Here is a 26,435-nt window from a genome sequence, read left to right on the forward strand (position 1 = left end):
AGATTACAACAAAATAATTCTTAGCAATGCATAAATTTTAGGTATCCCTCATGAAGTAGCATCTCTCCTCATAGTTCGTGAAAGAAAACATAATTTCAACTGCCTTAGTATTGGTCCACAACAGTAATCTAGCTGGCAAGGAACTGCATGTCCCCTGTTGCTCCAAAGACTGTAATGTCTCTTCTCTGCCCTGTAGTTTGAGCTGTTACAGCCAATTGCTAAAAGCTGTGTATTTACAGTGCTTATTCAGTATGATGCTATCTTATTATACAGTTCGCAGGATTTTTGGATTTCTGTTCAGCACCAAAAGAAGCTACTTGCCTCAGATTCCCTTGATCCAGAAACCTGTTTAACTTAAGAACAAAAATTTGGCAAAAAAACCCCTCTCTGGCAGAAAATGTTCATGTTGATATTGGTTAAAATCAGATACCTAAACCATGTCAAATACTCAACCCAGCGCCTTCACATGCAGAAACACTGAGCATTGATACTTCTCTCTTACAGCAAAGGAAGATGTAGGCATCACACACGTCTGGAAACAAGACCTGACACTTATGTGCCTAAACGCAGATTTAGTTATTGAATCTAGGCATGAAGCATTTAAAATTATGGCATACATGTAGTTTTGGCAATGGTCACACTCTTCATTTGCAGAAAGTAATTAAATCAGCAGAACATTTTTGGATTACTCTGAAGCCAGCATCCCTGGGTTAACTGCAAGCTTTCACATTTGCAAGCAGAGCACAAAAGTTGCTCCAAGCTCTCTTCACACTGTTCCTGTCCCTTGCAACAATTTTCTGTGGCTGCATTTGGAGAAACCTCAACAGTGCTTTTAAAAGGTGGTTTTGGAATTTTGGGGTGGCCTGAAAACCTTGCTCTGACTTACAGGCATGGGGAAATTTTGTATTTCAATTTAAAACTGTATTTATTCAAATGAACCTAAATTTACAAATGACAAAAATAAATTGCTACAGTAATTTAGTTTGGGTACAGCTGACTGCAAAAGTCACCTGGGCAGCTAGGTTTATGCAAGGTGACTAAGCTTCCCTGCAGTCTATATGAAGGCGGCTGCCTCACTACAAATGTCCCAGCAAAGCAATTTAAAACCTGCAGGGTTATTTCTACATAATCTGCAACACAGAAGTTGTTGTAGTATTAGAGATACCCTCAGCGGTATAATGGCCTATTACAAAACTGGAGGCAGACGAGGCCAAAGCCCAAGCAGGCAGTCTCCTCTTTGTGTCTTCCTGAGTGATGCTTTTAGACTGAAACATGAAATTCAACTGAGGTTCACCAGGATGCTGGGCCAACTCTTGCTTCAGTTCTAGGGGAAAACGTATTGCATCTCTCGTACTTGGTATGTAATGACTAAATGTGAATGACCCAAATGTGTAAATAACTTACAGGATCTTGGAAGACATTCTGTAAATAGGAAGCCTAATGATTTCCTTGCTCATTTTTATGAGTCCAGAAAACATTGTGAGGACTGAATGAAAATAAGCAGTATCATCTTGAATGCTCAAGCAGATGTGCTTCATCTACGGAAGCATCTAGAAGTAAATTGAATGTCCTGTCCTCCTAGGGACAAAACCACTTTTAATTTCAAAGTGGAATACTGAAGTCAAAGGAATTAAATAATTCTAGAGCCCCAACATAGAAAAATATCTTGCCCAACTCCACTGAAATATTAAGATTGGCTAAAATAGAGGTAAGAACTTGAGACAAACTAGGTTTGCCATTGCCATAGGGTCACTAAATAGATACTGCTGTTGTGTCATCAGGACCCAGCTGAGGTATGGACACATTCAGCTCACTGGCTGGGGCAAAGGGAGGTGGAATGGAAATGAGTAGATGGACGTGATTTATTTTTCCCTTGGCAAGAGATGCACGGTGGAGTTGGGGTACAGAGTGCTTCTGAAAATCTCATGCAGTTTTGCAGAAAGCTTTGGAAGAGCCTTTCTTTTGGACATGGACCTTTAACTTTTCAAACAGAGCCACATTCTGTTTTGCAAGCTGCACTGAGCAATCTCCACTTCCAGCACAGTCATACTTGTAGCGGCCCGCTGGCTGGAAGACAGTGTGCATTGTGCACTGTTACACAGTACAGATAAAACCAAGGAACTAAAGTAGTGGAGCTTTTCACCCTGCTTGTCAGACCTTGGGATTTTTTCTCCAGAGTGCCTAAGGTGAAGGCCACACTACATGAGCCATATGTTACTATGCCATCATGAGGTTAGCACATCAAAATAGTTATTCACTGGAATATGCCCCAGTGCAAGTGAGGGCTGTATTCCAGTGGATAACTATTGGCATATCCTGTGGATAACCTTGGCAATCATGCAAGGAAAGCAGAAAAACAGCACTTCAGGATTAGCTTTTAATTTCTGCCTATAGCCAGTTTTAAGGCAGGCCATTAAAGTAACAGCATCAAATCATTAAAATCATGTTAGATTTTAGAAATAGCTGAAGAGTTTGGGAGGTGCTTCAGGTTTCCTCATCCTCAGTGCAAAATACCTCAGGGTGATTAAGTTTTCAGTGCCATTTTTCTCAACAGCTTTTGAAAATCAGCCTCGTTTTTCTGGAGCTGTAGCTGAGCATCAGAAACACACTGATACTAAAGATGTCAAGCAATTTAGAAATCTTGTTCCATATATTTAGAAAGCAGAATCCAATTTGTAGGGTTTTTTTTCTTTTGCTACCTTTTTCAACCTTTCCTTAAGTAAGTATCTTGTAAACAGAAAATTTTGTCTATTTTATGCTTTATACTCATAAATAACTGCACGAAGGGGAGGCAGTGGGGAGGCAGGACACATGTTTGTTCTGTAACATTTTTTTCTCAAAAATGGAGACTTGTTCAAGTTTGGAAATTTTCATTGAAATATTTACAGAAAATGTTATTGGGAAGCAAGAAATATAACTGGTTACGTAAATCATTTTGCCAGTTCAGGCACTAGCAGCTACAACAGCACAGCAGTGCAGAGGACTAGTAGAAGAAGACTACCATTTTAGAGAATGAAGGACAGTAAAGACTGCAAGGCAAGAAAACAGATGTAGTACAGGAGGGCAAGTAAATCAAATCCTTTCACTAGTGGACTCAGGATTGGCAATGAGCTGTAAAGCTGATACAATTTTCCCCTCAGCTCATAATCTGTTTTCCAACTTGAAGCTATCATAAGCAAAATGCCACTAACCTGCAGCTTGTTATACGATGAAATGATAACATATGGTGAAGAGGGGAAAATTATCTTGTCCTCTTATACTCCCTTTTTGTGACATCCTCAGGAATACACAGGAAAGTATGAACCCAGAAGATGAAGTGGATGAGTTTCTGGGCCGTGCTATCGATGCCAGAAGTATTGATCGGTTACGCTCTGAGCATGTGCGCAAGTTCCTCTTAACATTCAGGGAGCCTGACTTGGAGAAAAAGGTAATGTCTAAAATCATTGCAGTGTGTCATTCAGGCCTGTTACGAGTTTTTATTCTCCTGCATAAGGTCATGCTTATATACCTGTAGGTAAAGCTAGGTTTTAGGTATTGGAGGTGGGCTTGTGGTCTTAGAAAATCCACGCATCTTCATGGGAACCTTAATATATGTGTCCCTAGAAAGTCATAGTCATCCAAAGGGAGCACTGGGAAGGAAACCCAAGCCATTTCTGTCAGACATACATGTGTATGTAGTGATGATCTGTAAAGGGAATCCAGAATAAGCCAGATTTGTTTCTCTGACTTTGAGGCATCCAAAATTGAGATGGCAGTCACCCCTTATCTTCCTCAAATCACTGGAGAAGCCTGCTTCGGCTTATTTGCGCTCCCAACCACTTCTGAAGGGGCTTTTCCCTGCACTTTGTCCCCACAGGTACTACTAGCATTCGTTAGTATGCAGTTTGTACTCTGGTCATTTTTGGGAGCCCATTTTAAGCAAAAAGTGGTCTGGATAAAAGCTGAAGCATGTAATTTCCTCCCACTCCTTCCCTTCAATTTTATAGCTGAAAACTGCTAGGGAAATTAGTGGTTCACCTATTCTAATCACCTTTTATTTTGTGGTTCAAGCATTGAGACCATCTGTACTGAGAACCATGCTTCAGGCTAAATAAAGCATCTTTGGGAATCAGATGCAGCTGCCATGTGACCAATATGTTGACAAGTAGTTGGAAGGAGTAACTGTGCAAAAACCACAGCATCCTCACACTATTAGAACAAGCCAAGCTGTCTGCACAAGCACAAGGTTTTCTCATTAGCAATATTCATTCCTCCTGGAGGAAACCTCCCATAGAAGAAGTTTAGGTCTGACAGTGGTGACCTAGAATGCTGGTCCCAGCTAATATGTTTCTGTGCCTCTAATGTGAGGGGCAGATGGTGACTCCTCTCGCCACTCAGCTATGTAGGTTTATTCCCTGGTCTTCAAGTCTGTTCAAGCCATTACACCTTGCCCAGGGAAAGGGGGAGTTTGTAATGTTGGTTGCTTCTTACCAGCACTGCTTTCCAAGGACCTAAACAGAAGCCAAGCAAGAAGTTTTTGTGAAGACAAGGCAGCCAGCCAAATTTCCCACTAACATAATCCTGATTGCTTTTTTTGTAGTACTCCAAGCAGGTGGATGACAGGTTTGGAGCCTACGTGGCTTGTGCCTCCCTAGTCTTCCTCTTCATCTGCTTTGTTCAAATCATAATCGTGCCACAGTGAGTATCTTTTCATCCCTTTGCTCCCATCTGCTCCCCTCCTCTATTCTGGCCTACTTTTCTTTGTTTGTTGTTTTTTTTGTTTGGGTGGGGTTTTTTTCTTGAGAATTTAGAGCACCAAGGAGAAGAGAAAAATCCTTAAATAATTCATGCTCAAGTGATGCATGGTGCTTATTGTTTTCACTTGTTTCTAGTGCAGATTAAAACCTCCTCACTAGCACGTGAGGATTTCTGTTTTCCCAGTGTGATTTCTCTTACCATTCACTTCCATCTTAGGAAATTCAGTTCAGCATGTTTATAAGCCTGTGGAAAACAAATACCCCTAAGTAGGAAAGATTGCCTACTAGGGCATAGTACGTGTTCACAACATGAGGCTAGGCTGCCCTCTTCTCTGAATGCAGTGGGACAGGGAGGTGAAAAACCCATCACAGTCTTGTTGCTCAGAGCACTGAGGTCTCGGAGTATGCTTACCAAATGAGGCATAACCATTCATACATTTATTCTTCTGGACTCAGAGCCGCAGTGCAAGAAGAAAGGTAGAGAGGGAGTCAAGCTACACATGTCTAAGCTTCGAGTAGCTCACTCCAGGTTTAAGGGTTGCAATCATTTCTTTCCTCAGGCAAGAGCAGCATAAGCTCCTCAGGACTGTTGGGCACAGTGCTCTTGGACCACTCCAGTGAAATGCTTTGTCTGAAAGGCACAGAGTAACCGACTAGATCTTTTCCAGCAGTGAGCTCTGCAGACAAAGTATTTCTTCTCAAAGAGTTCATAAAAAAATCCTTAAAATTAAAGCATGTTGGTATTTCCTCTGCTCTGCTTTAGTAGCAATAATATGTCATTCACTAAGCACTGCTGTGTTGGAAATAAATATGGAGTTAGTAATTTTAAATCTGGAGAACAAGATCACAGAAGCTCTGAAAATGCTCCAAATTTGTCTTCATTATAAGAGAAAAAATGTTTAAAGAGAGCTCCAATGCTGTTTTATGCCATTACAACTGCTTTCTACTTCTGTTCACACCACAGATCTTTTCAGAATAGAAATTGGTTTGTAGTGTTAAGATCAGATATTCAGAAAGTCACAGAAACAACTCATAGTCTGATGTTTGAGGTTATTCACTGTCCTAGGTAAGAGGACATTCACTTCTGATCACAGAAAGATTGAATCAGCAAAATAACACTAGAACAAATGCAGTGTGTAAACAGACAGATCCACTTTGGGAAACTGTAACTGAAGCTGAAAGAGGCTCAAAGTTGAAACTAGATAAGTCACAGCAATTAATGCATTGTTAATTACATCCAAAAATGTTCTTTGAAAGTAACTGATTTAGCAAGAGCTTACACTTTGGATCTCTGGATACTGCTGTCACTTCACACGTGCAGAGGCCCTCTACCACCCTTTGTGTTGCTCAACAAACTCCCCAGGCAGCCACTAAGCTGCCTGTATAAAACACAGTTTAACATTTAAATGACAACTTGAGGATTTCTGATCTCTGACAGCCATATGGCTGACTCCTTTGGAAGGAGTCAATCACTTGTGGCGTAAATGTCATGCTTCTGTCACTTTCCACACCGGCCATAAGGGTGGGGTTTTGGTAACTTCTGAAGTGTCTTTAGGTGGCCTGGCCTGTCTGAAAGATGATTTGGTTCAAGAGTAAATGAAATTCCATGTTTTAACTTCAGGTCAGATATACTTCTCTTCACCTTTTAGTTTGTTTTTCCTTATATTTCAATTGCACAGTTTGGGTCTTTTATTGAAGGTAGCAGTAAAGCAGCAACAGAAACCACAGGTGAGTATGTGTCACCATCAGAGCTTCATGAAAAACACACCATGGAAATTGAATCTGAAACTGAAGACAAAATGGCAGTGATAATTTATGATAATAAAGAGGAATAGCTTTAATGAATTTCACAAACGCTGAAACAGTGAATTAGCAAGTACAATTATCTTAGTAGTCATGAGAGAACACAGAGACCAGCTGGCTTTGGTGTGGTTGGCTTCAATGTCACGTTGCAAGAATACTTCCCTTAAATTATGAACAAGGCTAACTCCTGGGAGGGAGCCTGTCCTGTCATACTGTGAACAATCACTGGCAAATTGTTGTTGAGTATCTTCATGATCAAAACAGATGAAAATTCATAGTACAAAGTTGGCCCTGGAGTCCTGTTTGTGCTTCAAAGTTGCGAGGAACAGGAACCTCTCAAACTGGCCAAGCGCAGTCTATTTTCCCTGGCTTACTTCCCATGCTTACTCCCATCCCATGCACAAGACAGAGTGCGGAGGATGGTGCAGCACACATTTCCTGTGCATGGCAAGGACAGGTAGCTATTCCCATTCAGGCTATTCCCACTTGGCTACACTGCAACACTCGGCACACTTTCCTTCCCAGGGGTCTCCTGCCGTACAGCCAGCCAGGGGCCTGCCATAACAAGCTGTTCTATCAGCTCCTCCAGCACATTAAATATTTCTCAGTCTCTCTGGTGTCAGCTCGGCAGGAAGGTGATTGCTATAAAAGATGCAGTATTCTTTGCTCTGCAGCCTGCGTGAGTAATTCTAAATAGGACAGAGTATCTGTTGGTATTCAAGGCACCTCGTATCTCCTACTGCTGTCCTAATTGGAAAGCCCGTGCAGTGTGTTATGTCTTGTACAAGTGTCATGTTCTGCAGAGCAGAGCTGTAGCTATTCTGTACGATGTGCATTTATTTAAAAAAAAAAAAATATCCTTGATTTCAGCTCTACGTTTATGCTGGGTTTTTACCTGACCTGTTTCCTGATCCTGACCACAGTGGTGTTTGTTTCAGTCATTTACTCCTGTGTAAAGGTAAGTACTGTGGCTTCTTTGCCTAAGATAACTTGATCAGCAATGTGTTTCTTCAACTAACAGAGCATGTTTTGTTATCCATCCTTTCCACACTGTGTGATAAGGGTTACAGAAAAAGCCTTTGACAAGACAGAAAGAACTGCAAACAGATGTTAGGGTTGGCATCTCTTTAGCTCAGTGAAAAGTAATCATTCTGTGGATTTGCATGTCTATTAAGTCCCCTGCAGGCACTCTCATATTGATATAATAAGAACACATTTTCCAATGTGGAATGAAACACTGACCATTCGTTTCCTCCCTGTAAGCTTCCTGTGGAGTTGCCTCTGTACTGGCCCCTGCTGCATATGCATGTTTGGGTAGGCAGATAATCAGAAGCAGAATATCATCAAGGCAAAATGTCCTAGGGAGGAAGTAAAAGTCATAAATATATAGAATTTTATCAGCCTTTCTCAGATGAATGTACAGAGCTTCCAACATTCAGTGGGCTCTTTCTTGTAACTGGTTTTGATCAGCAAAGAAATACATTGTGTGAAACCCAAAAACATTAATTCTTCTTGGCAGTCTGTGGTTAAATTGGCAGTCAGCACTCTGGGAAAGGTGACGTGCTCATCTTTTTCACGCAAAGGTATTCCTATTAAAATGTTGATGCTAGTTGATTGTATTTGCAGTTTGGGGGATCCTTCCAGTCTAGCAGTGTCTGAACATGGAATACATTCGGATTCAAGCTCCTAAACCCAAGCCCAACTTTGTTCCTCAGAGCCTGGAACAAAATAACTCTGTAGCATTGTTTCCTGCAGAAGAAACAGTGGGGTAATGGATTATGTCAGGCAGATGATTTGCCTCACTTTAATTATCTTCTCTGTACCATTTTCAACAGTTGAGTGTGGGTGCTCTTGACAGACTTGAACCCTTCATGTCTTTTTGAGTTTTGAAAGTTAAACTTGGAGAATTAAGCTTTAATAAGAGCAACAAACTGTTCCCAGTGAAAGAAGCTTGAGGTTATATTTGAACAACTCAATCGCAGGGCTTTCCTTGGGCTTATGGCAATTTCAAAGGGAGCTTGGTTCATAAGCACAGCATCCTTTGGTCCTGCTTGATTACCAGCACTGACAATTACAAGTTAGAAATAACAGTACTAATAGGAAGGCTTGGGTTCCTTGAGCTGGGAAATGGTACCCAAAGATGCCTGGTTATACTTGGTGTGTCCATTGCACCACCAGTAGTGAGAATGCTACTGAGTGTCATTAGTTTGTAAACTGGTATCAGCAGTTAATGTGATTGGCACTTAATTAACAACAAATGGAGAAAGCTTTTAGTCACAGCCTCAGAGGACTTGGAAATTTGGTGCAGAGCTGTGCTGGAGCCTGTTTTCGCTGCTTGGCCAACAGCAGCAACATCCCAGCGCACTGCCAGCGTGCAGAGCCGTACCAACACACCAGCTCCACTGGTGCTGTGCAAATACCGGGGCAAGAGCTGTGGCAGACCCAGACCTCTGAAGCATTCGAGTTGGCTGACTTGCAACCAGACAGATTTGGAGGCACACAGCTGTCTGTCACCCTGTGGCTTTTACAGGCTTAGGTTGCTTCCACATACTGACAGCAGTACTCATGTCTTCTGTCTTCATTCCAAGGTTTTGGTTTGGGCTTTTTGGTTTAATATTATTATTGATCTTAACTAACAATTAATTTAGAAGGCACACGGTATTTTTGAGTCCCTGTGACTCTAGGCAGATGTTCAGTCTTGCTTTCTTTGCCTGGATCTTCCAAATTTCTGTAGAAGAGGTCTGTTCAGTGGTGCCTGCAACCGTTTTAAGGCTGGCTTTGCCTCAGTGCACAGGCCCTGGAAACATGAGACACCTGAGGGAATTCAGGCTAACATAAGAATTTAAGGGGATTTTATGAAACTCCTAATATTTCCAAAAGTGAGTTTGCAGCATGTTAGCCCACACCTACAGGGTGCCTATGTAAAACATTCAGTGTTGCCAGTGCCTTCTGTGTATAGATTGCAACTACTGAAAATAACGGGCCTTCTAGCCCCAGTAACCTTTCTGATTACCCCTTTTTTAGTGTTCCAAATTAGCCCCTGCTGACAACATCTGATTATGAGATGGGTTGTTGAGGGGATGGGTACTTCTCTCTTGTCAGCTACCTGTTTGATGGCAGCAGCTCCAGTAGCTGCAGCCTGCTTCTGTCATTCAGGATTTTGGTGTTTGGAGTCAGAGTTTTTTAAGCAATGGCTTTACCCAGCCTGTGGTTAATGGGTATTACTTTATTTCTGTACACACAGGAGGCACTTTTACAGGGAGCACTTCCACACATATGCACAAGCAAGGCACTTTTGCAGATCCTTTACATGAAATTTTAAGGCACAGGGATATCAGCATTTTTCATTTCGTTTCCCACATGGATGTGGGGTAGGAGAACACGTGTTTTACATACCAGTGGTTCATTACACACAAAGTTGGAAAGCAGGTGTCCACCCCAGGATATCAGCATAAACATGACTTTCGCTCGTTTGCTGTGCTGTTACGTGATAAGTGACTCTTTTTTCTTTCTCTTTCTAGTTTTCATGTGAGATTTTCCTTCCCTGTTTTGGCCTCTCCGTCTCTGGCTTTGACAGTGGCCAGCAGGCTCTTTCTGAACAGCTTGATCGTGTTTTATTTTCTTTTGCTGTCATTATTATCTTCCACTATAAAATTCTCCATGGACTAGAAGTTGATCCTGGAACTGCCAACGCAGCCAGCTTGGCTTTCCAAGTTTCTTCAGCTGTAATAAACAAGAGTTCTAATTCTTCACTTTGATGCTCCATGAAGACTTGGCCACTGCAAGATGGTGTTCCTTCCCAATAGAATCTAAGGTCATGGGAACCAGGGTCCCTTCGCAAATACTCCACTGACAGACATCTGTTTTGCTACTAACTTATCAAGTTTGTGTTTCTTCTTAAAATCCTTAACTTCTGGTATCTACACTGCTGTGTGGAATTCAACTTCTCGCATGTTCTGAGAGAACATATGAGAGAAATTTCAAGTTACTCTTACAAAGAAAAGAAGCTTTTCTGTAGCTCTACATATGTGCAGCTTGCCTACCTGTTTCTTAGCCTTCTTGCAAACCAATCTAGATGTTCCTAAGTGCTTGGGTTTTTTCTCAAGCAGGCGAAAAATTACCTCTGGAAACTGTACTTTTTTAATAGACTAATAAATCACTGAAATGTTACATAAATGGGCTTGAAACATAAAGTAGCCTGAAGATGATGTCTTTTACTCCAGAAGCATCTTAATGTACTACAAAATGATTCAAAGGCTTTTATTACAAATTTAAAAGTCAGAACTTTAAGACCTCATAGGTTTTTTCATCTCACAACACAACAGCAATTATCTAATCAATTTTCCATGTCCATAATATATGGTAAGAAGACAATAAGGAGAAATATTACTCTTCTGTCTGTGATCAGCTGGTATTGCAAAGTAGAGGTTTTATTTAGTGTATTTCTTCATGCAAATGGCTGGAAGTTGTGGATCATTTTCAGTGTAACATTAGTACTTGTTGAATCACTTTTTGAATTAGGACTTTCACTTGTACAACAATGCCCTACCTTCCTTTTCTATACTCATTGGTACCTGCATGCTTTCAGAGCCTCTCTTTTCTGAGAGATAATGTCTTCCAGCAACATTTATGCATTTCAATGCAAAATGAACTGGAATTGACTGTACAATCCAATTTCCCTTCTCCTATTGTGGTTATTTCTCTTTACATGAGTGACCTCAAGCTTGTGTGGCAACCCAAAATTGAATCTCAGCCGCCCAAATGGATCACATCCTTTCTTTCAGCTCCTGTTCTCAGTAGTGCACATGCAGGCTTAGAGTTGGCATTTCATCAGACCTTCCCTTGTCCTATTCTTCACTCATGCAAGATTTTAGTCCTATTAAGAGGGATAAATTATGTTTGACAGCACAAACCAACGGGCAACAGTGCATGTCTTTTCACTGTACTATAATGCCCTGATGATCTGGTCCTTTTACTAGGACTGAAGGGATTTTATTTTACTGGAGAATGAGAGGGGAAATCATCTGCTTTTCTTTTTCCTTCTCTTTTGTTATACCCCTGACTTCTGGATTATTTTTTTTATGGAGGGAACATTGCTAGAGTGGAGCTGAATTATCAGAGCTGAGACAGGTCCCCCATTTCTAGCATAGAAGTCTTCCAAGCTGCAAGTATTCCTGACCTCTGTCTGCCCCTGTGATATGGAGAGAGCATTACTTATGCTACAGAGCCTCCATGAATGTTGTTCGCAAGGCAGAGGTTCCTCAGATGAGCGGTGTGGCTGTGCCATTGCGCTCTCTATTGCAATCCTGACCCCCTAAGGTTTTTTGACATTTGTTTCCTCTTCAGGACTTTTTCCAGCTGTACTTGTTTACTGACCTAAAATTTTCCCTAGTTTGCAAAGTAATGAGAACCTAGATTAATGCAAAGAAAACATGTTTTCATTAGAATTAAAGTACCTTCCACTGACAGCTTTTTTTGATATCTCAGACTTGATGCAAAGTCGGGCTTTTTTGGGATCATTGGCATCAGGGGCTTGAGCCAAGATCCACAACTAAGCACTCCCAAGTTTTATTTAGGTGCCTGATTTTCCAGCGAACAGAAAGGGTTTAGGTCCATGCATACCTTTGTGGAGCTTGGCCTTGAGGCTTAAACAAAAAGGTGGCAGGAAAACTTGTCATGCTCTTAATCAATTGAGAAAACTGTCTAAATGCAGTACAAATCCTCCTTCTCCCTGCAAATCCTGTAAAGGTTAGGGCAGAAGAAAGCCCAGTGACATTTCCCACATCTCTCTTCTGGCAGGGATCTGCTAGCTGATGTCTGTGTGGAAGCAGCTGGACATGATAGGGCAAGAAGATAGCTTGGTTAATGGTTCATCAACAGAGCATTTCTACATTGGCAAGGTTTATTTCTGAGAGAGGTGTTGTGCTTTGTTTTACGGTGGCTGCATGAGCCTGAAGGATTGTATGGGTTTTCACTGAATTTCAACCAATCCTCAGTGCAAATAAGTCATAAATTTCCCCTTCCCTCCCGTCCCCCACAGAGCTTTGCCCTCTCCTCTCACCTCAAGTTAGCTGGTTTTTGTGTGTGTAGCAGGTGAAAGCAGCTCTTTTAAAACTCTTGCCACAACCAGCTAATCAGCGCTTCGGCCATTCAAACACTTTGTAATTACATTGTAGGACTGCTGTGTGGGAAGCTATGCACTCACAAAATGTTGCATCTCTGAAGATGTAAGAGTGAAGGATAAAAGGGAAAAGCAAGACTTTTAATAGAAACATTAGTCATAGTTAAATTGCAGTGCCGTGCCGCTGCACTGCTAGCTTCTTTGTGTCTCTAAAAATACCCTCTAGTGGCTTAGTTATTCGTGCAACGTGCTGGGAGGGAGAGGGGAGCTGGGTTCTGAAAAACACTTTGTCAGTGTCCAGCAGAGCCCCTCTGCCCCGGCGTGATGGTGTGGAGGGGAAGGGTGCTATGGGGTCAGTGATCTCCAGAGGGAATGTGCTGGTGCACAGGAGTTGCCTGGCCTCCATCTCCCATTGCTCCTGAGCTTGTGCTGGGGCAGCAGTGACATGTGAAGAGAAAGCCTTGGGTTTATTGTCTTCTGTACTTCTCTTGTAGCTAATGCAGTGCAAGGCGGGCTCCTGCGATGCTGAGGGGTGACCCCTGCCACAAGGGGTGCCTGACTAGTCTCTGCTTTAACACGGAGGCTGTTTCTGCCCAGAATACAGTGCAGCACCTAAAGCAAAGCACACTGGTGGCCTGCAGTCAAGAAAGCAATTAGACAAGGGTACTAGCTCTGATAGTAGTGAATCACTGGGACCGTCTGTCTAGGGAGCTCAGTGATTTTCCTCACCACTGGTTATTTTTAGTCTCATCTGTCTGTGGTGCTGAGTGCCATAGACCAGGCGAAGCCAGCTGATTTCTCCTGTGCCTTTACTAAGGGTCTGACAGATCACAGGACTAGCCTGGCTTTTTAGCAGTCTGATTCTGGAATGGCACCAGAAAGTGCTATGATACGCTCCTGTGATCAAAAGGGTATGACATGTATTTTTTCATTTCTGCTTTTGTTAATTTTTGATCCAGTAGTTCACAGGCTCGAGCTCCTGGCTCTTTCAGTTGCAGATGGCTTGTGGTTTGCTTCTCACGACAGGATGAGCACAGCCCTGCAAGACATGCTATCTTGGCTCAGGAGCCATCACTCCCATTAGGAAGGACTGAGTAGATTCGGTGAGCCAGCTGGGCCTGCTGTCACGAGGCGGTCATGTTCTTGTTCACCCTTGTCCCGGAGCTGCCATCCCCCATCATCATTCTTTAACCCCCATGCAGCATCCACTCAGATTCTGCGCTGAAGGATGTGGGCAGCTCAAATGCAGGTTGTAATCTGTAAAACAAGCAATGATTTTACATGTTTATTTAATCTTTTTTTTTCTTCCTCACATGCAGCTTTTCCCAGCTCCGCTCCAGACTCTTTCTAAGAAGATTGTACAGTCTAGGACCAATAGTACCTTAGTTGGAGTCTTTGCCATTATCCTGGTTTTTCTATCTGCCTTTGTCAACATGGTACGTGCCTTATTTCTTTTTGGTTCTGCATGGTTTTCTTATTGGGGATCAGCAACATGGTTGCCCATTACAACCACTGGGTTTGATGTAATCCTGTCTAATGCTTACAGCATCTGACATCAGTTCCCTTTTGCTTTTTGGACATAGAAAAGAAATGGGAGCCCGAAAGCCACATCCATGTAGCCCATTATATGTTCACACCAACTTCTGCCCATATTCTTTTTCTAAATCCTTCTGCTTTGAGTACATAAGCCAAGCCTGAAGTGTACCCCTGCATGAAGGGCCAGCATGAGGCCAATGTGTCATTTAACACCCACAGTATTGAGTGGCACTTAAGGGTTGCACAGGCTTTGTGCCAGCCTTCTGCACGGTGCTGTGTCCTGCTCCGAGCACAGTAATCACCTAACAGGGACTGTGAAGACTTTGCTTTGAGTTGAACTTTCAGGACGGGGTGGTCTAGCTTTGCAAACAAACACTGCTGCTGATTTCAGACTTGGAGAGAGATGGGCTGTTCTCTAAAACCCTGCAGCTGCTGGTTTCTGACTTGTACAAATGGCTTGAAGGCTGAATGTATTTTAAAGAAACCACTTCGATATTCTCTACCCTGCACACATCTATTCGATCTTTTAAGGGTGGGATAGAGGGGAGAGATGGGCCTGGAGTAAAAGCCCTGAGCTTGGAGGTAACTACAAAGGCTTCACATGGCCCTCTGCTCCTCAGCTGTGGCCTCAGCTGGGGCAGTGCTGATTTGCACTAGCATGGGTAGGCTTAAAAATCTAAAAATCAGCCTCCAACTTGCTCTTGCCTCAGCTTCCCTGTACACATAGTGGAGATCTGGGAAACAACTGAAGTACTTGAATGCGAGGCACTAGCTAAGTGGCATCGACACCCCACCGCCTTCCACCAAAACCACCTGCAAAGAGCTGGTGTGGGTTGCTGAGCACCATGCAGAAATTAGAGCTTTGTTTTTCTGCACAATGTATGATTCTTTGCAGTCATGAACTATGTAGTGTAAAAATTAGCAGAATGGACAAATGGGGCATCATGTGGACGAGACCAGAACAGGCCTCTGCTGCTTCCTCAGTATAAGATAGCACATCAGCTTCTCAGCCTTGCTGCAAAAGTCCTCCCTGTAGAAGGACCCACAGCAGAAGCTTCAGCAATGGCAAGGGAAAGTGATCAGCTCAGAAATTCCCATCATCAGAAATAGAGCAAGACCAGGACCTTATCACACAGAGCAGGATATGTTCATATGTATATCTACAGCCCCTCTGCCTGTGAAGTTGTACGTGAAGTTGAGCACAAAACCAGCTTTCTAGAGTCACTGATTGGATTTTATTAATGAATTTTTTTGGGGAGAAAAACCATTGCCATTGCACATGCAGTAAAACAGAAGCTGGTGATTTAATTTTGCATCTTTTGCACATTGCTACAGCTGTTTTCCTTAAAATTAAGACAAGAGGCTTTTAAATTCATGCAAAGTATTTTGTTTTCTTCTCTTTGTCTATGCCATTGAGTTTAATACAATCTTATTCTTCAGTTCATGTGCAGCACTGTGGATCTTGCCAGCTGCATGGCTGCAGAATACAACATCACTCCGGACCGGGTGGACATATGCCTTATCAGCAACCTGACTTCCAACTACAGCCTGGGCACCTTGCAGGGATTCTGTGACAGTCCTTTGCCCAACTGCAACTTTCCAGAGGTACTGCTTGAAAAACACAAGTTGCAGAGCTTGATGTGAGAAGGGGCTATAAAACCAGTGTGACAAATCTCAGCGATTCAGAGGAAAACGAGGCTGCTCCTGACTGAAGTTACAGGATGACACAGGCTACTATGCACAAACTTAAGTGTCTGAAGTTACTACCATGAGTCCATGTTAATGTTTAAGTTCCTTCAGGGCTGAATAATCAGTATGCTTTATAATTGCTGGATCCTGCCTATAGCAGGAGAAATGGCCTTTCTCCATGACGTCCTTAACAGCAGGCGGAACTGCAAGTATTTCAAAGGAGTTTGTGGGTGCTTAGTGTTACTTGAAAATCACTTCACTGAAAACCAGTGTCTAGTCATAGATTTAACCCTTCCCTCCATTGTTTTGTATCCTGATTTAAAACTTTACTTACGTTTTTTTCTATAGGTATAGCAGGTTCTGTCCTCAGGCAGGTTAGCAGCTCTGATAGTGGTCTGCTTCAATTCACAAATGCAAATCCTACCTCTTTGGAATAACTTGTTCATAAAAACAAGTTGTTCCATAGCTATTTAAGACCTTTCTCTGAGTTTATAGGTCATGGACATTATGTGTTGTCTACTGGAAACTGAAAAGCTAAAAAAAGTCCATCTAGGTTGGAGGCAGAATTTGGGTTTATGGGGACCTGACGGATTTATGGCTGATCTGTTATCATCCAGATGTTGAAGGTGCTACTGAAAGTCCTGGTATCCCACTGAACCCATTTCCATTTAACCTAACAGGAATATGGTCCCTATATCTGATTCAGTGAGGTTTCTGAGAACACCATTACTGTGACTTTCAATCCTGCAAAGGCTAAGTATGTCTGCAGAAACACCCAGGAGCAAAAAAGGGCACAATAGAGAACTAGAAACAGTCTGTGCCCATCATGAGGTTGTCAGGAACGCTGGTTCAGGACAGAGGGATTTTAAGCAATGAGGAACAACCATTTTGCATGATGAGGGTGCTATGGCAGCCTTGAACTAGGTCCTACCGGTCAGTGGGTTAAGTGAGAAGTCCCTCTCCTGTGCTCTGCAGGGCAGATATTGGACCTGGTACAGGCATTGTCTGTTATTCCCAGGTGGTGGGATCCTACCCCTCAGCCACAGGGAACATCCATCCATTTTCTAGAAACTGAGGAGTCGAGTTACAAACTGCACAAGTTACTTTCTCTAGTTTAATATATCTGCGATGAACTATTAATAAATGAACTCAGAACATAATCATATTTCTACTTCAACTAGGGCTTTCTTTTAACTGAAGGGATGGATTGCCTCAGGCATCTGATACGCTTTTTTTGCCAGAAATAGGCCTGTCCAGACAGAGTGGAAGCTTAAATCATCACAGATTTGACAGCAGGAAGGTGATGAGCTGAATAACACGCCTCTCTTCATTTTACATCCATGCTAGCTTTCGCAGGAGCCATAAATGGCACATGCAGTCTCATTTGAAAGCACTGCCATGCCAGTCATTCAGCTTTCAGATTGGCAGAAGCTGCCGCCCCACTACCCAGGTGTGGTGGAGGGCTCTGCTGCCACATGTGCAACTGCTGGCAGAAAAATAGTCGTGGTGTTGGGCAGTGGTACAAGTTTGTCCAGCTTGTGTCTTGCCAATGGATTCGGTGTGTCACATCAGCAGGGGCAATACTTTCAAATTGGCCTCAAGTGGGTATCTGTCCTGATGGAGTGAATTGCTAATACCCGTAGTCCTGTGTGTTGTGCAGATAGATAGGTGAATTTCAGACTAGAATTTGACATGAAAGCACAAAGTATTCCAGCATCACTGGATAATGCTTTCTGCTAATTCAGTAGCTGTGTCAAGGGCAAACTGGTATCACACCCCTGCGTATACAGCTGCGAGCTCTGTGCCTCTTGAGCGTTAAGGAAATAACACCTGATGAAGAATGCAAGATTCTTCCTCTCCATCAGTTCAGTTTTAACACTTACGTATTTTGTAATGTGGGAGAATTCCACAGGCACGCTCAGATTTACATGTTCAGTCAGCTCAGCTACATAACTCCCAATCCCTTTCTATCCCTCTGTTTAGTTTCCTGTGTTTTCAGTTTGATTTATCCAGTTGACATTCATCTGGGTTTTTTTCCCTTTTTGTCTTTATACAGTACTTTACCTACAGTGTCTTATTGAGTCTCCTGGCCTGCTCTGTGTTCCTTCAGATCAGCTGTATTGGAAAACTGATCCTTATGTTAATCATTGAATTTATATATGTTCTCATTGTGGAAGTGCCAGGGGTCAACCTTTTTGACAATGCAGATCTCCTGGTTACAGCTAACACCTAGTAAGTGCCTTTCACTTCCAAAATCTTCACCTCATTACTTTCACCCAATGATTTCAGTGTGCCATTAGATGGATAGAAGTGCTGAGGCAGTGGTGCAAGAAAGCGAAGTGCATGATACCAGAGAAGGCATGGTTGTAAACTAAAGGCTTTGTCTGTGCTGCTTTCCACCTCTGAAGAATAGCAAAACACCATTCCCTTTAAGGTCTTTTTAATGGGGAACTTGACTAATGAGCTATCTATTAATAACAAAATGTAACTGGAATCAAGAGTGGATCTGTATTTCTTTTTCTTCCAGAAATGGGGAGCTGTTAGTCATTCTCACTTCTGCTATTACACTCCCGATATAGAAATGTCATTTCTCATAAAATTAAAAAAAACCCCAAATGACAAAACCCAACAAGCCTCTAACAAACTTGAGCTGGCTCAGGGATGGGATAATGAACCACCGAGATGTTCAGACATCTGGTATATCAAACCCAGATGGGGTGGTGGAATGGTGGTGTTTGTTGTTTGGCTACAGTGATCTCCTGACTGTTGCTGTTGGACACGCATCCACATTTGAAAAGTCAGTATCATAGCTGGTCTCAGCATAATTCCCAGCAGAAGGGCCTGGACTAAGTGGGAGTTGACAGTTGCCCTTTTACTTACAGAAAATAGTTTGTCACCACCAGATCACACATTAATCGTGGTGGCAACCTTCTTCCACTGACATGATTACCCCACTCCTGAAGGTCACGCCAGGGAGGGAAAGTTGGCACATCCACAAACCCACCCTCTTCCACAAGTTTAATTTCTCACTGGGAGTTGCATTGTTGTGTTGAGTACTCGTTTTGATGATTTCCCCTTGTAGGCAACAATTGTACTTGAATGCGAGTCAGTAAAATCATGGTGTTGTCTAAAGATGAACATAATGCTAAGGTGTATAATAAGGAGAGTTGCCTGTAAGACATCAGTAGGCCGTTGTTTTACTTAGAAGTGGGAAGGCCTAACCTGGAATACGTTTTCCAGTTTAAGGCAAGAAGGCAGTTCACAATAATGGGGAGTCCAGGGCAGCAAAGAACCATCAGAGATCTAGAAAGCACTGATTTAGATGAAAGAATTTGTCAAAGATGATGGCTGTGGTTGCTCCTATCTTAGACAGGAGGGTGGTTGAGAAGATTCCCATGGTTCTTCCCAGTGCTATCTTGTATGTTATGAAATAGCTGGTGTAGTTGCTCAAATTTCCTGATGGTCATTAACACCTCCAAGCCAGATATACCTGGTCACTTCTGTCCTTCACATAAATATTCCATGACTTTAGCATTCCTGTGTGCCCATTACTAATTAATGAAGGTATGGCTTTTATTGCTATTGGCAGTAATCACCTGAATTATTTTATTAACTTAAGTGAATTAAATTGTGTAGGAAACCCCATGGAGCTTTCTGAGGAGGTATGAGGAGAATGAGGTTTCCTTACTCTTATTTGTAGATGTTATGTATTCCAACAGCAGAAGCTATTTAGCATTGTCTAACACAATTAGTGAAATAAAAGCATTTTATATCCCAAATATCATTTTATTCTTGTAAGTCAAGCACTAAGCAAAATTAGAGCACTTACTTAGAAGTATAATTTACGTCACTTCACAATCAAAATGTCAGTAATAAAGTGCAAAAGGTTAGCATGTTTTCCCAGAAATAGCTTTCTGTGATGCTATTATCTCTCACAAATTACATTTGTGTCATTGTTTAACCCCAGCTGGCAACTAAGCCCCACGCAGCCACTCGCTCACTCCCCCGGCCCCAGTGGGATGGGGGAGAGAATTGGAAGAGTAAAAGAGAGAAAACTCCTGGATTGAGGTAAAGACAGTGTAATGGGGCAGAAAATGAAGAAAATAATGATAATGTTAATAGTAATATTAGAATATACAAAACAAGTGATGCACAATGCAATTGCTCACCTCTCATCAACCAATGTCCAGGCAGTCCCTGAGCAGTGTCCCCCAGCCAGGCTTCCCCACACATGACATCATATGGTACGGAATACCCCTTTGGTCAGTTGGGGTCAGCTGTCCTGGCTGTGTCCCCTCCCAACTTCTTGTGCCCCTCCAGCCTTCTCACTGTCAGGGCACAAGAAGCTGAAAAGTCCTTGACTTCATATAAATGCTACTTAGCACCAACTGAAAACATGAGCGTGTTATCAACATTATTCTCATACTAAATCCTAAACACAGCACTGTACCGGCTTCTAGGAAGAAAATTAGCCCTATGCAGTCTGCAAGAAGGACAATTTGTTTTGTCTGGAAGCTCCATAGACAGCTATTTATTGTCCCGGTGTCTGGCAGTCCATTTGTGTATTGTGGGAAATGGCAGCTCAGCGGGTAGCACATAGTTCAGAGATGTACCTTATTGTCCAGCTGATATTAAAAAAAACCCAAACAAACCAACCAACATGACCTCATACTACTTTAATTTGGTGCCCATTGCAGCTACATAATTATGTCTGCTCTGTAGCCATTATGGTACTCTGACTAATTAAAAGCAATGCAGATGTCACTTCACACTTCTGTATACAAACCAAGCCAACATGCAAGCAACTGAAAAGCTGAGTATAGCATGTTGGGAGTTGCTAGACTTCACTGCAGTGACACAGTGACATAGTGACACACAACTGGATGCACAGAGCTACTATCATATTACCTTTTCTCTATGCAGAACATAAAACTAATGAGTTGGGTTTAAAGATGCGATGGACCAATGTGACCTTCCAAGTTGAGCTTCTGCATAGTGTAGCCCAAAGAGCTTTGCCCAGTGACTGTAATTTAGAGGGCGGGCTGTCCCTCAGCATTGTGGCTGTAAGAAGGGAGAGGCTCCTGTCCTGCGGGAGCTGCCCCCAAAATCAACCACCTTTCCTGCTAAAAATGTGCACTTAACGAGCAGGAGTGTATTTGCTGAGCTTGTCTCTGTGTTGCCTTCCAGTATTTAAAGAGCCACCTGCTGCTGGAAATGTCTGTCCCATGGGGGAGCAACCAATATAACACCATTATTGCTTGCATTGGGCATCTTCACTTATCAAAGAGTTACTGTAGATATCGGGTTTGATGCATTCCATAGTATCTGCAAAGATTTTAGAGCATGTGTAACACCCATAGGGAGCTGCAGCCCCAGTGCAGAGGGTCAGATCTGCCAGGCTACCATCATAAAACAGAGGGATTTTGCGGGGCAGTCATTTGTCCTTGGCCAGGTAGTGATATAGGGGAGCAGGGGAATCATGCTGCATGTGGGAAGTGTCTCCAACTTAGTGTGGGAATCACTGTTGCCAGGGTTCCCAAACTGGGTCCACATCGAAGCACACATGCTCTGTGCTGGAGCTGGCCAAGAGGCTATGCAAGAGATTGTGTGCAAGACAATGGTGGGTTGCAAAATCCGTGCCAGAAGATAATTCCATGCTTAGAGCTGTAGAAAACGTCTTGGAACAAACAAGGTTAGAGAGTCACTGTGCTTTTACTTTTTAATTTTATGCCCAGTTAGGCTCCCTCGGCTATTTCAATTTTAATGATTTGTATCTCTGATTCTATAGTGAGAGGTTCCTTCAGCCCTAGAAAACTATGGCCTGAAGCTCTCGAGACAGTTGTGAGATTCTTGGGCTAAAGATGTATCACATTAGTAGCCTGCAAAGCTGTAATTGCATCAATGACACTACAGTAATTTTACCAGTGATCTCTTTCTTTCCACTTAACTAGTATTTTATAAGATCCATGTACATGGTTCTCAGCCACCCACACTTGAGAAGAAACTCAGCAGCATTAAGCAGTCAGGAACTCAGACAGCTACTACGTACCAGAAAGCTCCTTTCCATCCTCTCACCGTAAGAATAGCACACCCTCCACCTTCTCCAGCAGCTCTGCTTCATATGAGTACTTTGCAGTACTGTAAGTAGTAATAGCAAGCCACATAAGGGTTTTCTTCAGTGCACTCATGTGCGATACTCATAGCTAGGCACAACACTGGAGAGGAGTAACTTGCAGAAGGGAGTAGTGCTAGTTAAAGGAATTAAACATATGTCCATGCTACAATAAATGGGGCAGAGAGGAGCTATCCCTCATAAGGTGTTATCCCAAAGCTTCTTTCTTTAGGTCAAATTTTCCAGCCTGACCTAATGAAGTAGTGACGGGTGCACAAGCACTGCTAAGCATCCCACACTGACATTAAAATCCCAGCTGACTCTCTGACTTTTAATGCTTCTGCGTTATTTTAACCACATTAACCATGTTGCACCGCCACTCCGGGTTTTTGAGAGTAGATCAGACGACCTTTTTTCTCCTCCCCTCCATCTTTTTGTAGTTTCGAAAGGGCTATAGCCCCACGTAGTGTTAGAGGTGCCACATTGCAAAGGTGCTGTTACATGACGAGTGCTGGAGGGAGCCAAACACTCTGCTAATCTTGTGTCTGTGGTTTTTTTCAGCGTGTCTGCAAACGGAACGTTCTGGTGAGTCACTTTGGCATGAAATATTTTTATGGCGTTTTGTTGGTAGGCATTTTCTGTCGACAAGGTGCAATATCAGCACATTGGCTCACCAGCAGTATCTGGTATTTGACTACGCGTTGCTGTGACCAGGTGCACAGTGCAAGCGCCGTGAGTGGACTGAGTATTGCCCTTTTGTACATACAGCTATTCTCAGAGCTTCCTCTTTCCTGTGGGTCTTATGTCAACGTGCTTTATAGACCATCTCAAACAGCTTACTTGTAATTACAAGTCAAAGGTTTTATCAAAACAATATTTTCATCCTGTATAACTGTAATTCTGATTCAACAGGTTTTATTTGCTTGCTTGTCAGAAGGGATGGAAATGTGTCTTAATGGTTCTTTGAACTTACAGAATACTTATAAAACAAAGGCCATTAAGAAATGACTAATTACAGAAGCAGTAAGTGTAGAACAGTTCCAGACTTAGGAGAAAGGAGAAGCCAGTGCAGGAGACACACTGAATACAGCCTGAAGAGCTGTCAGCATTTTTGTTTTGCCAAGCATGGTGGTGGCTGAATGTATGGCCATTCCCTAAAAAATGGCTTTTATATTGCTGCTAACCCTTTTAATGAAGGTGGATAAAATCTCCGATTTCAAATACCTCCTTTAGAAATCAGCACCCATGAGCCAAAGCCCTCAGCTGTTTGCAGGTATTGTTTGTCCCTCTACCAAACACATGCTTTGAGGGTAAAGAAAAAAGACGTTTCTTCAGAGGTTGGTTAGCCTTAAAGTGGGAACTGCAGAGCGTGCCTCAGCTGAGTTCCTCCACCCTGACACTAACTGGGAGATTCTGCTGTTCCATTGGCTGCAGCTCTCCAGCAGTGACACGAGTCGCGCTGAAGATTGTGACCCCTGTCATCATTACTGTCTTTGTCCTGGCACTGTACTTGCATGCCCAGCAAGTGGAATCCACTGCAAGGCTTGATTTCCTCTGGAAACTCCAGGTTAGTGAGTGTTTGCTGTGTTGGAGGAATGCACATAGACATTGGTGTTAATATAAAACTACTGAGCTATTCACTATCAATTTGGGGAGCATTATAAAATGCCTTTGAATTTGATCTGGATCTGGCATGTACCTGGGCTCTCCTCTTCTGTGGTACTTTGCAATACTCAGTGCTTATCCTGGTTATTTACTTTAACCCCTTGCTTCTTTGTAAATGCACTTTCAATGGTCCCCACAGTAATGGGTTATAGATCTGAAGATCAAGGGTAATTAATCTGGGCAACTGAGCCTGTCACTGTTGCAAGGACCTGTAATGTAACACAATTTCTAAATGTAAAAGAGGCTCATATTCACTGTTGAATTGTTTCCCAGAGTTCAGTGAGCTTTAGTTTGCTGTGTTCAGGGCTGTGAAAGATTCACATTTGCATTTTTATTCACTTTCTTGCTAAGCAGTGGGAACTGGCTTGTCACCCAGCCTTCATTAGCCCCTAGGCAGCAGCACTGGATAACCAGCACACCACAGATAATGCCACACTGTGCTCCTGTCTTGGGTGCAGTGTTAATGTTTTCACTGCTTGTGTCCACGAGTGATACTGGGGCGTTGTATGTGGTTCTCAAGCAAGCAGGAGAGGTCTCAGCTTTGCCCAGGACTCATAGCTGGGGGACTGCAGGACTGCAGATTCTATATAGATTTTTTTTACCTTCTGGATGGCAGGACATCATTCTAATAATAGGTCTCAGTGGTTTGAGTAGGAGGCATTGAGGAAGCATCAATTAATTAAAGCTCCTTGGGAAGCAGATAAACACTGTTATCCTCATTTCTAAATGGTAAAACAACTGGGGGGGATGAGCTGACTTGCCTGTTCCAGGTCTGGGCTCAGCTGGCCAAAGAATTTGTGTCCCCAGGCAGAGCCAAACATTTTCCTTCTTCTGTCCAGACATACCACTTTCTAAAGGGTCCTTCCCTGCTTAACTTTATTTCCAGTTTCAGATGTCCTGTTTCAGAAACCAACACCCACAAGCAAAGTCGTAAGCGCTTTGCAAGTATTGCTTGTGCCAACATGTAGTTGCAGGATGTGGGGAGATTATCCCTTCTCCCCTCATTAAGTGAGGCCTGGAGAGTATGGCTATGTGAGCATTTAGGGGGTGCAGGGAGAGGATTATAATTTAACGCCACTCGTGCAGTCAGACTTTAGCAATGGTCTTTCTTCCTCCTGACATGTGTTGTGCTTGACTGTGAAAGCCTAATGTGTGTTTTTGTGGATGGTAGGATGGTGGTAGTTTCCCAAAAGGAATAGACCTTGTACAAGTTACCCAATTCAGAGCCCAGAAATACAACAACATTGGATTCTGGTGTTATTCTGTGCCTGCTTTTACACACACAGAGATGGACCCTCTTCCACTGCAGAAACTTCCACAAGTTTCTGCCCGTCTCTGGTTCTGCCTGTCTCTGGTTCTGCCCTCCTTCGCAGTTTCCCCCCTTTTGTTTCTGCACTCCCTGCAAGCCCATTTTCAGCTTTTTTTTCCTCCCCAGAGCAGTTACCAAAAGAGTAAGCACATCACTGTCTCTCCCTCCTAAACTAGGCCACTGAAGAGAAAGAAGAAATGGAGGAGCTGCAGGCCTATAACAGACGCCTCCTCCACAACATTTTGCCGAAGGACGTGGCAGCCCATTTCTTGGCTCAGGAGCGGCGAAATGATGAACTGTACTACCAGTCCTGTGAGTGTGTGGCTGTCATGTTCGCCTCCATAAGCAACTTCTCAGAGTTTTACGTGGAGCTAGAGGCCAACAACGAAGGGGTGGAGTGCCTGAGACTGCTCAACGAGATCATTGCCGATTTTGATGAAGTAAGTCACAGCAAATCTGGGTGGACAGAGTGAACTGAGTCAATGTGTTTAGTGGGGCTTTGCTGAGCTGCTCAGGGAAGGTGGCTTATTGAAATCCTTGTGCCACGGTTCATTTCTCCTCACTCTAGAAGTCTTTCTTTTTTTTTTCCCATTAAGATCCCTTCCATTCGCTCGTTGCTCCTCTGAATATCTAAGAAGTCCTTTTCTTCCTATAGAGTAGTGGAGGCTCTGTCCAGTACTTTGTAGTACTTGTACCAAGGAAGGACACATGGCAAGGACATTACCAGCATGTATATATTTATCAAGGTTTATTCACTTCTTCTGCTCTTGTGAAACAGATAATAAGTGAAGACCAATTCCGGCAGCTGGAGAAGATCAAGACCATTGGCAGTACATATATGGCTGCATCAGGCCTCAACGATTCCACATACGACAAGGAAGGGAAGACACATATCAAAGCTCTGGCTGATTTTGCCATGAGGCTAATGGACCAAATGAAATACATTAATGAACATTCATTCAACAACTTCCAGATGAAGATAGGTAATGTCACTGTGTTTACTGGATTAAGTATAGGTAGTGGTCATTCTGAGCTGGGGATTTTATGGAGAGTAAAAACCATAGATGTTACCTTAGCTGTACAGTGATGTTAATTGTCTTGTGTCTGGTGACCACTTTGGCCTCTGTAAAACATCAGAGCAGCTTTGTTAGTGTAGCAGCGTTATTATTGAGGCTCCCTGGAGAATCAAAAGCAGTTGGGCAACCAGCCTTGGTGCAGAGCTCTTACCACAGCATGGTCTCAAATGGTAGCTGAACTTCTGCTCATTTGCCTGTGATGTGCTCCCTGCTCACACCCTCTGTGCTCCTTGGCTCTGCCGTTTTTGGACATTAAATTGTTTTTCCAGTCAGGGAATAAAAAGAGACAGAAAAGGAGAAGGAGAAGAAATGCGATGATGTGAAGTGTGGCATTTTTTCTGGAAAGCCACTGGGCTGCTGTGTCACAGGCACCCAGCATCACAGCAGC

General features: G+C 42.9%; 1 protein-coding gene across 1 annotated transcript in view; it reads left to right on the forward strand.

The window, feature by feature from the left end:
• The window catches only part of LOC104413857 (adenylate cyclase type 5-like), a gene marked incomplete at its 5' end in the record, with an annotated part of 214,124 nt that overhangs the window by 185,617 nt on the left and 2,072 nt on the right, over positions 1–26,435 (forward strand). Inside the window, 10 exon segments of the mRNA XM_010024968.1 lie at positions 3,283–3,427; positions 4,580–4,677; positions 7,410–7,497; positions 13,980–14,096; positions 15,637–15,801; positions 17,942–18,117; positions 22,559–22,582; positions 23,432–23,564; positions 25,148–25,411; positions 25,750–25,954. Coding sequence (XP_010023270.1) covers positions 3,283–3,427; positions 4,580–4,677; positions 7,410–7,497; positions 13,980–14,096; positions 15,637–15,801; positions 17,942–18,117; positions 22,559–22,582; positions 23,432–23,564; positions 25,148–25,411; positions 25,750–25,954 — 1,415 coding nt within the window.

This window comes from Nestor notabilis, unplaced genomic scaffold (assembly GCF_000696875.1).
Source record: "Nestor notabilis isolate BGI_N333 unplaced genomic scaffold, ASM69687v1 scaffold15392, whole genome shotgun sequence".
In the NCBI taxonomy this organism is placed as follows: Eukaryota; Metazoa; Chordata; class Aves; order Psittaciformes; family Psittacidae; genus Nestor; species Nestor notabilis.